The sequence below is a fragment of the Trematomus bernacchii genome, unplaced genomic scaffold (assembly GCF_902827165.1).
Source record: "Trematomus bernacchii unplaced genomic scaffold, fTreBer1.1, whole genome shotgun sequence".
NCBI classification, from domain to species: Eukaryota; Metazoa; Chordata; class Actinopteri; order Perciformes; family Nototheniidae; genus Trematomus; species Trematomus bernacchii.
The window spans coordinates 15,541,113-15,556,254 of record NW_022988050.1 but is presented as its reverse complement, the minus strand read 5'-3'; the positions used below and the strand labels follow the sequence as shown (position 1 = coordinate 15,556,254).

The 15,142-nt window shown below is 38.4% G+C and overlaps 1 protein-coding gene across 1 annotated transcript; it reads left to right on the top strand.

Moving 5' to 3' along the window:
- Nucleotides 1-10,167: 10,167 nt before the first annotated feature.
- On the top strand, nucleotides 10,168-14,859 carry ccr10 (chemokine (C-C motif) receptor 10). The gene is made up of 2 exons (XM_034119698.1): nucleotides 10,168-10,282; nucleotides 13,088-14,859. Exons 1-2 carry the CDS (start codon nucleotides 10,258-10,260, stop codon nucleotides 14,248-14,250), a joined length of 1,188 nt encoding a protein of 395 aa, XP_033975589.1. The 5' UTR covers nucleotides 10,168-10,257; the 3' UTR covers nucleotides 14,251-14,859.
- Nucleotides 14,860-15,142: the final 283 nt, after the last annotated feature.

Below are 15,142 nucleotides of genomic sequence, written 5' to 3'. Positions count from 1 at the left end.
CATGACATAATATGTATTTCTGTTGTTGGCTAACATTTTAGCAACAAGTTGACTATTTATACATCCAGCAGACACATTCGTGTTCAATTTGAGTTGTTTCCAATATATATATATATATATATATACTGTAATATATGTACGGTAAGATCTCAATTGAACCGACTGATGGGAAATATTCTGGCTAAATATGATCTGTGTTTATTATTGACCTTGAAAACAATTGATAAAAAAGGTTTTTTAAAGAATTACATAATAATGTAGATTTCTAATTTATCTAAATGATCTTTGACAAATGTTAAAGCCTTCATAACCGAAGGGCACCTATGACGCGCACGGTAATGGCTCGTTTTTAAAGGATATGCAACCGCTGTTAATAAACTCTCTCCAGCCAGAATTAGCACAGCAGGAAAGTGAGTAAACGTCCGGTCATCAGTGTGACCATGTAGGAGAGACGATAGACAGGTAATATTCATAAAGTACCGCCAGTTCGATATAGTACAACCTTTCACCAAACTAACTAGTATTGACGTTAGGCCACAGTGAGTTCCTGTCGTTAACTCATCCTCCATCTTTCTTTGTGGGGATGTAGGTTCTGTCTTTGCGCAGGGAGTAACTGAAACCTTTTGTTCTTTTTACTCTGAGCGCAGCCTTAAAGATTTACTTTTATTTGTCTGGTAAATACTGGCTAATGGAAACACTGTATATAACCGGTACTTTCTGCTCTGTTCTGGTCTCCTCCTGTTGGAAATATCTGTCTCTTAAGCAAGGGGGAAAGATGACTTAATCTTTCTTATTGTCAGCAAATCCTGGGTGCAGTCCCTACCCAACAATTAGTTATTCCTGCCAAGTATTATCTGTATAAAACGGATATGTTCCTGTGTCACAGTGCTCTATTGTTGGCCAACATTTTTTTAAAACATATTATAATCAATAGAACAGTTCTTTAAGGAACACACTGAGCTTTAAACGCAACTAAAATGATATCAGAACGGTCTTTAGGAGGAATACACACAGTCAGGGAAGAGAAATTCAAAGAGGCATTTATTTGAAGTCTGTGATTTGTCCAAATAGTTGTATAAGGTTAAGTTGACTTGAATGACATAAGACAAACTGCAAGCCCATATTTATCAGTTAAGTAAATATGTGTTGGTATGAGCTCACAAACTCCTGTTGGCCATTAACTCATGATAATACAGTGATATAACTGGTGTGGGGCTGACCTGCTGTTGGTGGTATTGTGGGTAAAAGGAGGCAGCACGTCCCTGTTTCCTGCTCTTGTGCAGATAGTTAGTGAAAACACTCTTAAGGGATTTCCTCCTGCATTTAGCAGCAGGGAAGGCGGCCTGGGTAGCAACATGCCTGGAATCAGGAAGCTGCTGCGACAATAGCAATACCTCAGTGGGCTCATAGAAAGCTGTTTGAATGAGGACAAAGTGCAGCAATAATAATACAGACACAAAATACCAGCACGTTTTCTGTATTTAAACCATGTTGGTTTCTTTTATTTTGAAGAAAATGTGATAAATCTAAACACAGAAGTATGCATTTGCCTTTAACACACTTACTACAAGTCTAAAACAACTTCCTGTGTTTTGTGGTTTTTAATGAGCAGGAAGTCAGAGCTTTTAGTCATGGCTTCTGTCTTTACCTCAGCTCGCAACCTTGGAGCTTTGCCACCCATGTTGAAAGACATTTAGGGACATTTTTGGAAGTCAGAAAAGCAAGTCAAGGATGTTGATCAACCAAAGAATAACATCATGACACCTGACTGCTGTTTTTACAGATTTTATAAATGTAAGCAGAATTTGTGTTGCATATTTACATCGTTTTTCCATTAACTTGCTTATCAGTTTTGCATTTTTATATATCTATGTGTTTTTAGGACAAACATGCTTCTATATGGGACATTTTCATGGAATACAGTATGCTTTTTATAGTCTGTATCAATGTTAATGCTTTCATTGTCCCAAGTAAATGTTTACCTACTTTTTTTACCTCAAAAAGGCTCATGCCACCAGAAAAACTGTCTTATTTAGACTCACTCCCATCCCGTCTTGCTTTTTGCCAAGTTAGCAGATAATAATTGTTATTATTGACCTTCACCCCATACTCATTATTCGTACTTTTTACCAAACAGAGCTTGAATGCATTATGCTTTAAGCTTCTTTATTTAGCCAAGCTACACTGTGCTGCCCACTGGTTGCTAACAGCTAACAGCTAGCTGTTCTCATTCCGATTTTGCCGTTAATGATTGGCAGCCAATCAATCAGAGCGTCAATATCTTGGGGCTACTGGCTGTAGTATGGTCGTTTTTCAATCAGAAGTTTGTGGCCCCTGCAGTCCACATGTCGATGTATCCTTGGGCCATATGATGTAACCCCGATTGCTCCCAATGGCATGGCCAACAATTAAGCACTTGAGAAGTTGTAAACACAGGATAAGGTGCTCAATGAGTCCATTTACATGTAATATTATTATTTTTTAACCACTTGGTTCCAGCTTAACCTGGCATTCCTTATTGTTGAGCCCTGCTCTCTGAATAAATCCATTCACCAAAGTATCAGTTCCTTAGCCGCGTTCACACCGCAGTACTTTTCCCACTTTAGTTCCGATATAGTTACGAAATGTCGCGTTCACACCAAAAAGAGCCGGAACTAAAATTAGTTGAGAACCTTTTTTACCCCCTTTTCCGTCCCTGCTAGAGGGTTATGGCTAGAAAGGATCCATCTTGTGTAAATATGACGTCACGTTCTCGTTGTAACTCTCGTTGTAATCGGAGCGGCTCGGAAACACATCTACAGCAGTAACATGCAACATACACATTAATGCAGCAGCAATATTAATAGAGAAAAATCAGACATAATAGTAAAACACTGAAAGGGAACATTTTATTGCACCAGGAGGCAGAGCTATCTTGGGACTTTTACTGCGACAACGTTGACTTGCCTGTGAATAAAAAATAAACCATAGTGTTGGTGATCTACAGTGTTGTCCAGGGGTGTCGCCTGGACCTGAAAACATTCGGGGCTTAGCCCACAGTGGCGGCGGCACTACAGTGGCGTTTTTTACTGCAACACTCCCCACACGCGCACACACAGTACACCCGCGACTGTTACAATGAAGGCTCGATAATCAGCTCACGACATATAGGCAGGGGTAAAGTGGTATTTTTTATGAGTGGGGGGCTCACCTCTTCTAGGGGGGTCCGGGGGGATGCTCCCCCGGGAAGATTTTTTTTTAAATATTGAAGTTAAATGCATCAATCTGGTGCACTTTGAGAGCAAAATGAAGAGATCTATGGATACCTCTCTCAACACCCATATGAAGCAGAACTGTAAACAGATGTACTTTTTCTTTATGGATATTTTACTAATCACTCCCCTTTTAAACTCTATTCTTGTTTTACTGCCATATAGTATTTCATAACTGTTTTTCCTTTATTCTCTTTTTTTTAATAACTATAATGATCATATGAAGGTGTGCCACGGAAATAATCTTTTTAATAATTTGTGACCAAACCGTTTGAGACCCACTGAGATAACTTAGACTAAAGTTAACTATCTAAACACTCAGAGAGTCCTTTAGCTCACCTGAGTCTCTCAGTCTGAGAGGAGAGGACTCTCCTCCAGCTTGTTGTGGAACAAACAGCTCCTTATGTCCGTTAGTGCAGCTAGCTAACCAGATGCTAACAACACGGTCCATGCTGACACAGGTCTCTCCCTCCATCCCTCCCCCTCTCTCCCTCTCTATCACACTAAATGCGCTATTGCCACAAACACACACAGAGCCGAGCTTGAATGACACAAGCACACGTTTATTTCCATGCAACTCTCTGATTGGTCTGGTGTCATGCCTCTGTTGCATTCACTGAACACGGGAAATTACAGTGCTGCCGTCCTCTCTTGTGTCATGATGAGGTTCATGTAAAGCACGGTTAATGTATTATATTATTGAGGGAGAATTGTCCGGGGCTACAGAAAAAACATTCGGGGCTAAAGCCCCGGATGCCCAGGCCAGGCGACGCCACTGGTGTTGTCATTCTTCTTTGAACAGCAAGACCGCTAACACCCTATTTCAACAATCACACTCCCTGTAATTGACATAATTAATAGATAGTTTAGCTTCTCACCATCATTTGCTGTGGCCCACTGATGTTAACGATCGTAACTGAAAGGCTGCCTGCCAAACGTAAACATTCAGCCACGTGACTTGCAAACTCTCGCGAGAGTTTTACACAAGAGCCATTTCTAGCCATAACCCTGCTAGAGAGCAGGGCTGCGTTTCACTTCTCTTATTTTTCATTTCCTCGCTCCTCGGTCTCGGTCTCACCGGAAGTTGATTTGTCTGCGCCATCTTGAGTACCGTCCCAGTGGCCTTATTTTTGCCGGAGGACCGAGGATCGAGGATCGAGGAGTGATAATGGAGGAGCGATAATCGAGGAACCACCAGACCATCCTCCGATGAAATCCTCAGACACTCGCCCCGCCCCCTTACTGTGTATCGCTCACTGATTGGACGATGCAGTGCATGCACTGATCTGATGCTTCTTGACATGAGAGCAGTTTAACAGCGGAGTGAAGAAAACACTTGGAACTCACGGGAGTCACTCCTCAGTTTATACTGTGTTTTGTTTCAATGAATGCATCATTCAGTTACAAATATGTGATATATCTGAACAACAAAGTGGTCAAAAATCATTTTCTTCATTTATTGGAAACATTTTCATGATCGCTTTTTTCGTTTTATATTTTCATTTATTGTCATTTCCATTCAGTCAGTCATTAAGTACTATTTAAAATGTTAATTTGCTACATATCCACACAAACAAACAAAGTGTGCAATCCAATGAATGTTAATCTAACTGGGTTTTGATAGATAACATATCTCTTTTTCTTCTCTCAATTATTTTATTTCTATTGTGCACTCTAATTAATATTAATCTAACTGTTCGTTTATACATTTTAAGAATGGCGTTTATCTTTTTTGAGAATGAGTTCTTATTTTATTTTAACAGATGATACAAATGTTTATGTCTTTTTGTGAAAATAACAGGGACAGAGCTGGCTGCTGTCAGACGATCAGCTGTGCGGAGTCATCACAAATGGACGTCGCTTCACGTGACGCTCCGGAGGAAAGGATGTCCCATTGCTCTTAAAACTCATTTCCCTGTTTCTCGTGGTTTCCTTGCATCTCTCCATGCTTCCCTGGTGGGAGGGACTAGTCGCAGGGAAACGACGCAAATGAGGGACGCAAGGAATCCATTTAACCGAAGTGAAACGCAGCCCAGGTACTTTCGTGGGAGAAAAAGGTTCCTATGTCTGATTGGCTGGGCGGAATGCAAACCACGCCCCGTAAAACTCCCAAAAAGTTTTGTGAAGCCGCCATTTTATTATCCTCGCATTAGCATTATTAGCATTAGCATTAGCCCAGCGCACAAACACAGAGAGACTAACTTATGGCAACACAAAATAAAACATGGGAGCGGTGAAGATGAGGAGGTGTCGGTGTTCTGGCGATTTACTCGGAAGGCTTCAGTAGAAGCTGCTGGGAGTCCCAGCAGCTTCTACTGAAGCCAGTCCCCAACTCCGGGGACTTCCGGCCGGGGACTTCGGGTGGCAGTATACGCCGTGAAGTTGTTTGCGGCCTGCCAGTAAACCCAAAGCAGACGAAGAAGAAGTGACGTCAGCGGCTTCATTTGCCTAATCCTTCCCCAGGAACTTATTCCGGTGTGAACGCGATCTGTACTTAGTTCATGAGAACTAAAGAGTTCTCATGAACTAAGTTCTCATGAACCTTTGTGGGAAAAGTACTGCGGTGTGAATGCGCCTCTTCTCTGGACTAGAGAGACTGCAGCAGACAGAATGACTCATAACACACCTGTGGGTGAACACATCTTAACACTTATCAAACTTCCTGTTACTTGTTCAACATCAAATAAAACCACTACCCGTTCTTCCCCTGCAAATACCTGTGTCATACTGAGAAAATAAAAATATGGTAAGACTTGAAAAATGTTATAAGAAGGACGTTCTGACTGAAATGTAAAATATGACATTTAATAAGAGAAAACCCCCTAAATATGTTTTGAAATGTAATATATTTTTGAGGTATTTTTCAAATTGTTGGCTTGATTTTGAATCCCAAGTTTACTTATTTTTTTTTTATTCACGTACATTTATATTACGTTTGAACGGCATACATTGGAGACTTTCTCCTTCTGTTAAATGGAACAAGTGTTTTATTTCTTTAAGTAGGGTTTAAAAAAGCAATGTTCTGAAAACGTATCATCACAGTTCAAATGATATCTTACAAATTACTCAGACTTTGAAGAATACAGATATTAGTAACACTCAGAGACAAATCCACTGCCAGCAATGTGACCATCTCAGTGTCGCTGCATAACATATAGCCTATATGTGTACAATTGAAATAAAGCCACTTAAACACTTTTTGAGTTGTAAATTAATATTCAGTGATAAATGGCTTTATATGGTTGCACAGTCCTTGTTTGAGTTGTGCTATTCTGCAATAATCACTACAGCTGGTTCCAAATCGCCCTCCAGTGGTGAAAGTGAGCTGCTTCTCTTTGCATTTTTTCATTTTGTTCTAAATAATGTGGTCACCCACGCGTCTTGCTCTGAAACTCGTTTTATTTCTCACCATTCCCCCTTGCTCTCTCTTCACACCTTCAGCGGCTCTTGTTTTAGAATCACACAGACAGACAGTAGGAGGCTTAAAGTAAGTTGCTTTCTATTAATAATGGATACTCTTCTGTATTTCAATTACCCCACCTAATAAGTGCAGTGCTGTAAAGCAAATTGCAGAAATAAAATGAACAATTTCATATTCATTTAAAAAAAATTGCTGCGCTGAATAATTAATTACTAGTCAAAATGATCTTTCTTTGTAAGCAGACCTGGAATCTGTACTGTCCAACAACCTAAGCAATGTTTTTTTATTTTATTAATAACCAAGGCATATTTTATTGTATAAACTTTTTTCTATCCATTTTTTAAATATAAATTGAGCCTCAAATTCTTATTTATATTTAAATAACAATGATAGATTTACTTGTGTGTTTTACAGTGGTAAATAAACAAGAGAAACAAACTAACAGGCTAATTAGAAGTAGTTCTGAATGATGGTCTTATATAATATGCACCGCACATTTTGCAATTGAAAATTGGGATTGCTGCTTTGGAAAATTAAAGTATGACCATAACAATAATACTCTGCCATGAATACTACCATTCATATTTGTATATATATGTAACACCTCTAAATATATATTGCAGTCCAGTGCAACACCACCTGTAACTCTGACCTCCGTGCTTATTTAATTAACCCTAACCCTAGGACATTTCCAAAAAACCTAAACATTATAGGCATCATAAAAATAGACTGTGCATAAACAGTAGTATTGGACTGTGCATGTGTATTTAATGAGTAGTCACTGAGAGTACAGCCTAATTCATCAATGCAAAAAGCAAAAAGCAATATTATGCAAAGAAAATATATCATGAATAAAATATAAGTTAATGCTATGGCAACAAAAGCATTAGAAAAACGATGAAAACAGCTACAGACAAACATTGCAGTATGTTATCAATAAGCATGAGAAAATGAAAGGTTTCAGTTTGCTTTTGAATATATAAGTATCCAAAAGCTTCACCAAATCTGGATCACTCTGTGTACAAATGGAAAACCTCCATCTGAAAGTGAGTTTTGTAATTGATGAGCAGGTCAAAATGAAATAACTGTTACCGAAACATATTCTGTATTTTACATGTTGCTCTGTATAGGTTAATCAAAACTGACCTCATGAGTTATAAGGAAACATTATGGTCACTTATTTTAATTATCCAATACATTTTTTTGTTATCCTTCAAGCAAAATTGAGATAAAATCTAATCTCTCTGCCTCAAATATGGGAGTATTTGCAGTTTTTCTCCTATGTGATATTGTATTGAATCTACTTAGATTTTGCACTGATGACTGGCATTTATGATTTTTTTGATGGCAATAAGTAAACCGTTTTTTCTCATCAAGGAAAACTTAAAAAAAACGGAATAACATGTATGATTTAAGATCAATAAGCATTTTATTAGTGACCTACTGACATAACTGCCAATCTAATAGCTTTTAATTGTGCAAATAATGTCCTGATGAATGGCATATCAATCCATTGATGACATTTTTGTGTTGAACAGTGAAAAATGTTATTATATTCAACTCAGAAATTCCTTAACAAAGTATGCATTATGAGACCAAATAGTTGTCTGAAACCTAATGAAAATAAGTTTTTTGAATACATTCAAAAAAAGAAAGTAGTTCTGAGTAATGTTAAAGCTTGATGGGAACCATTTAAGAAAGAAACAGCCATCCTGCCGAGGAGCCAATCACTGTTCAACCTGGTTGTTGTGTTTACAGGTTGAACATTGGGTCACCAGTTTCACACTATACAATAACCACATATACAAAACCACACTGTTGATCAAGAACAGTCAACACCTGGGCCAAGCGGTAACCATGTCAAACAGTTCTCACGGGCACAAACCATTTATCGAACAATTGTACCTTTTTCTCATGGTCTGGCACCAACAACTGAGGCAAACATTGTGGTTAAACGATCATCAACGTTAACACCTCTGTAGCCATCTCACTATATGTTTTCAGCGTGGTTTATCACACACTTTGTAACACTTTCACCACATGCACAAACACATGCTAATAATGCTATCTGTTCCATTTGAGGCAGATGTGTATAGTCAACCATTTACCATATTGGTGATATGTTTTATTATTCTAATCATAATCTGGATATTCATTTCACATTTGTATGGCTTTTAGTAAGCAACAACATTGTGCTGAACTCTTGGTAGATCTGTCCGTGGCTTTAAATACAGGGCGTCTTTGTGCTGTGCATTGATTAGTACTGTCGCCTCAAAGCTACAAGGTTCTGGTTCTGATTTGAATTATCTCTTACAGTCCAAAGCAATTACGGTTTGGTTAAAAATCTTAAATATCCTGTGGTTATCAGTATGTGTTAGCCCTGTGACTGAATGGCTACCAGTACACCGCTTAGTTGCTTTCAAAGTGACAACCATGAAACCTATCACGTAATAGGTGAGCTTTGCAACTATTTACATTTTCATTTTTATCATTTTGTCATTAAAGTCATTTTTCTTTTTTGTAACTGCTCCTTAAAGTAGACGTATTTTTGGTGTTTCTGTTTTTATATCAGTATTTGCATACTGAATATCATTGGGACTTTTTGAAGCAGTGATTGGAATTTCACATTATATACAATAAGGAAATAAATGGTACATTTCTGCCCTAGTGTAATCTCTTTGTAGGTCAGCCTTGGAGAACATGTCTTGATTTCTATAGAGTGGGGCAGGAATGAGTCCATAACCCGGAGATTAGTTAGTTTATTAGCACTCCAGGGTTCCCTCGTCTCTTTGTGAACAGTTTTTTATATTTTCATCACTGCACCACTATTAGTATAGAAAGAGCTCAACTAAATGCAAGTTCAGCTTTGAACTTTTTGGACCTACCTCTAAGATGTTAGAGGACCAATTATTCAGAGCTGAATCAGATAGATAGATGCCTGATTATTCAACAAACAGTCATACAGCCCTAAAAAGAGGTCAATGCAAAGCTGTGAATTTGTTGTGGTGCCAGTCAGCAGACACACCCTCATGTTTTCACATGGTGGTCGCCCGTTGAACCTGCAGCTTGATGCTGTGAACTTTGTGCCTTTTGTGCATTTAACTGAAATGTGTCTCCTTGTACAGGAACATATATATTTTTTTTCATAAAATGTAGAGCAAATCAAACGGTGATTGTGGAAATGTAAGATAAATCTACTTAATACAGATTGTCATGACAAATATCTATGTGCAGTTGCAGTGTTGGATACATGCAGTATGGTTGCATTGATCTGTTGACTTAGAAGTAACATTGTTCAAATCAGAATGCCAATAACACTTGTCTTAATCAGATATTTTCCAAATGAGAGATCATATGTATCCTACAGAGTCAGTCTCAGAGATATGGCAGTGCCACACGTGCATCATCACATCCTTCTGTGAATTCTTGTGACACAAACAACCAACCAAAGAGGGTATGACAAGGTCAGCAAAACACAAAGCTGGTTTCATTGGCTGGGTAGGGTTAGGGTTAAACCTGCTGGCTTGTTTTTAAGAGTGGCAGGCTCTGTATCTCTACCTAAGACACAGGAGGAGGAATCTGGACATGCTGAACTACTCAAACATTACAGGTAAGGTCACTAAGAAATTCTGGGGACTTTTCAAATAACTGATTGACTGTTTCACTTCGGCTAAATATTTTTAAGAATACCAAAAAATTACTATTTTTAAATGTATACATTTAATTAACATGACTACATTACTAGATTACATGTACCCATTTTGAATTAATACACATTTTATTTGATTGATTTAAAACTTCACTATTTAAAATGAGTTATTGGGGACCGCAGATCATTTTAGAAAAACTGTTGCAATTATGGTGAATCACGAATTAGAGCCTACATAAATCGCTCATATTCTGTTAAATTCATATAAGAATCTGTATACATGAACAAATAAATGAAGAATTGTCAAAATGATTATCTTTTTTAAATTATATTCTAAGGCAGCTACTGTTAAAGAGATTTACTGCAAGGTCATTCCCTCGTGACAAGACTCATGCCGGTAACAAGGAACAAATAAATAATATTATTATTCACCCAGCTGCTTCAGTGAAAGAAGAAGAGAAACTGACTATTGGCATGTGTCATGTGTGCAGATCTTAAAGCTCCTCACGGCTTCCCTCATGCCAACAGCCTCGCTGACACCATGTGAACAATGACTGAAATATATATAACTGCTTCCCACTCAAACTGTGCAACTGGTTGCCAGATATGAGTTCACTTTCAACGTGACTGCAAAGGAGTTGTTATTTCATTGTCTCTTATTAATACAGATACAGTGAGAAAGGATGCAGGACTGGCTATAATATTTAAAATAAAGTTGATAGTGTGAAAATGACAACTGATGGCAAATTTGTAGAATGTGTAGAATGTGTTACATTTAGAATAATTAATATCTGCAAACAAACTTCTTGAAAAATGTAAAACCTTGGAGCATAAAAAAACAAATTCAGATTTCCAACTTTAAAAGTCATCACGAATAAAAGAAAAATATATGTATACTGGATCTTAGAGAATATTATAATAAAACAAAATGTGTATTACCATGTATTACTTGAGATGTCAACTGCTTTGGGAATAGAATAGAATGTGATTTATTTAAACGTAATTGAGTTATTAGACTATTACAAGGGTTATAGACATCTGGTAATTAGCCTTAACAACGTTAGTTCAATTTAAACTGTGCGTAATGCATCAGCGCAGTCCTGCCATTTTTTGCACGCACAGAACAAATTTCTATGGTCAATAATCTTTCGAAAATGTTTTGAAATTGAAACGTTTCAATGAGAAAAAGGAGGCACTTTTGAAACTGTTATGATAAAGCTTTTTTACACAAATATCATGCAATGTGTTTCCCTTTAAATATGATGGTCCTCCAATAATTCGAAAGAGAGAAACGTTTGTGAAATTTGGCATGGATTATAAAAACAACAATTATAGACTTTGTGTACTTTCACACGTTCACACTCTCCCATCTCCACTCAAGCTTTTACACAATGTTCCATAATCAAGTAAAGAAATAACAGTGGAGTGTATTATAACTCTAACACTATTAGGGTAGATTTAATGCTGAATTTCGGAAGCCTGTTTACAGATAATCCACATAACCTCGACATTCATTACATTCAGTATACATTTCCGTTATAACCAAAGATAAAGTTAGATGTTTGGAATACAATAATTCGTTTTTTCTTTCTGCATTTAGGACGCACATATGATTGAGGAAAGAGTGAAGAGACTTTAAGCCTCAATAGGAGTTGAATTGACGGCCCAGAACATATCATCGGCATAATAATTGACATTAGAATACAGTGAGAGATGCGGTTATTTGATAGAGCTACAAATAATGTTATAATAAACATTTTTGGCATCCTAGATTTAAAGTATGATTAGAACCATTGTAATATAATCTTATAGACTGCAGTTTGCTGAAGATGTTTTACTTGGCAAATTACCTTATCAGCGTATTGTTGTTCCTCTTACCTTCAAGGGAAATACCATCATGCCTATATCCACCATCAAATAGAGATTAAAGAATACAAGAGAAAGAGAAAGATGTAATATGCACATAGTTTTGCAGACATAACCGAGTTGTACAGTGGAAGATGAAATGACAAAAGGTGATTATGGAAACTGCCTATAAAGGCTGTTGGCACGCGACACTGACTGATATGTAGAGGCTCGCGCTACCCACGACTTCCCCTGTGCCAACGACCTGGTGCCAGTGGAACGCAACCCAGTGCAAAATGACTCAAATATCACAGAAGCTAAGTGAAACTGAGAAACAGAGCGGCAGGTCTCTAAACTTTCAATCCGATTGAGGAGGAGTTGCTACAGTATGTCCTGATATAGCGACATGAAGTACATTTTTCTGCTTAAAATCAAACCAGGTGAATGTTTATAAGAAGCCCCATTTTTTTTTCAAACAATGATAAGTCCACACGATTTGGTTTCACTATGACATTTTGTAGAAGCCCAGACTGACTCATAATAAAAGATAATCATAGCAGCCGTGCTGCAGAAGTCTTAATGACATGGTAAGAAGTGTTAAAACTCCTAGACATTGGCCCCATCAACCCTTACATTCGGTTTATATGTGTGGACACAAAGACAATATGACCATTCATTGGGTAACATGTCTCAGACCAGTTTCATGGTAATTCAACAAATACTTTTTCGTTAATTTAAAAAATATATATTTTTAAAAAGAGGAAAAGTCAGAGGATCACCAAAGCTAAAATGTTCACAAAAGAATATTCCAAGCTTAAGTCAGTTCTAAACGTATGATCTTAAAATGTTTTTTTCAATAGTATCACTGTTCTTCTTTAAGAGAGTTCTTCTTTCAAACCTTTCTTATTTTTTCCCCACCAGCAATGGAAATCCGCCATGATGAAGACCATTATGACTACAATGATTACCAAGAAACTTACTATGACTTTTCAAACTACTCATTGTGGAATATTAGTAACTCCACATACTTCAACGAGAATGATACGGGCCTTTGTGAGGCTGAAGATCAAGAGTTCACCATCAAAATGTTCCAGACCTGCATCTTCTGCCTGATTTTCCCGTTGGGCGTGGCGGGTAACTGTCTGGTCATAGCCACCTTTGCTTTTTCCCGCCGTTTCCGTCTTCGCTCCATGACCGACGTCTTCCTGTTCCACCTGGCGCTGGCCGACCTTCTCCTGCTCCTCACGCTCCCATTACAGGCTGTCGATACACACCAGGGCTGGATCTTCCCTAATGGCCTTTGCAAGGTTCTGCGTGCATGCTACGCTATCAACACATACAGCGGGCTACTCCTGCTAGCCTGCATTAGCGTTGACCGCTACATTGTGGTGGCACGTGCCCAACAGATGCACCGGCTGCGCAGTCGCATTGTTACAGGCGGGAAAGTTGCCGCTGTTGCTGTGTGGTTTGTTGCTATGCTCCTGAGTTTGCCTGAAATCCTCTACTCTGGAGTGTTAGTGTCTTGGGATAAAGCATACTGCGGCATGCTAAAGCGTGGAGCAGTCAAGATGTCAACCAACGGAGCCATCATTGCTGTCTTCTGCCTGTCCTTCTTCATTATGGTGACATGCTACTCTTTGATAGCTCAAGTGCTGTGGGAAGGGAACAAAAATCGGCGGGGGAAGCAGTGGCGTCGGCAGCGCACCCTGAAGCTGATGGTGGCGCTGGTGGTGGTGTTTCTGGTGTTCCAGCTGCCGTACACTGTGGTGCTGTCGCGTAAAATGGCGGGGCCGCTCTGCGCTCTGCTGCTGGAGTACATAACCTGCACTCTGGCGTACTCCCGATGTTGCCTTAACCCTATCCTGTACGCTCTGGTAGGCGTGCGCTTCCGTAATGACGTGGTGAGGCTCATGTACGATTCAGGATGCCAGTGGGGGGTCCGGTCAGCGCCACAGACAGTGAGCTCCAACTCCATGTCCCCCACATCCCCTGCTCTCAATGTGTTCTCAGCTTGCTCGCCAGCTTCCCCTGAAAGCAGCAGCTCCATGTCTACCATCAAATTTCAGTTTCCGGGAACCAAATAATACTTAATGATGTGGACTTTATTTGTTACATTCCATTTTTAAATCTTTATTTTCTGTTTAAGTATACATCATGTGTTATTATTTGGAAGAAATTAACTGAATAATTAGAAGGGGTTGTAAAGGTGTGCATTTCATCATTAATGATTGTATGAAATACAAGTGTCGAAACCAAGGCTCCAACTTAATTGTTTACCTGGGAGAGGAAATAATAGCAGGATGGACGGTGACCCAGAGTCTAGAGAAACATACTGTACATCTGCGATTGAACCTAATTGGTCAATCTGGAATTGCGAGAGAAAACACTAAAGATTGCGCAATCACTTTGTCAAACACAGTGACGGATGTAGTGCCTTTTTTTATTTGGGAGTGTGTGTCATTTTATACTTGGGAGGTCATCATTCATTTCGATAAAATGTAAGTAGGGAAAAGGTTAAGTTTGATCCCTGGTTGAAACAATATAGTACTTCCACTGTATAATACACTTGTAAATGCTATACTTGGACAGACTTGTTTGTAAATATTAAATGAGCTTATAGACAACCCTTCTGAACGTGTAGTTCGCTCTTTCATGTTTTTAAATGTAATTTGTTAATAAAACTGTTTTCAGTATCATGGTGTGTGCTGGAATTATTTTGGTCATCTGACTCATTGATTATATTTTAATTGTCATTTTTATGTTTTGTCTCATTCATATTTTTTTCCTCCTGGATCCAAACTATATATTTATTATACATTTTCAATTACTTTAGGCCCATTTGTCCCTTCCTTTGTAATTTTTATTTGTAGATTACTTTCTTTTAATTGGCTAATTGAGATATTTTAAATATATTTCTGAACACATAAGAGAGACGAACTACAGGAACGGTTAGGCATTTAAAGTTTTCAGGCTGGA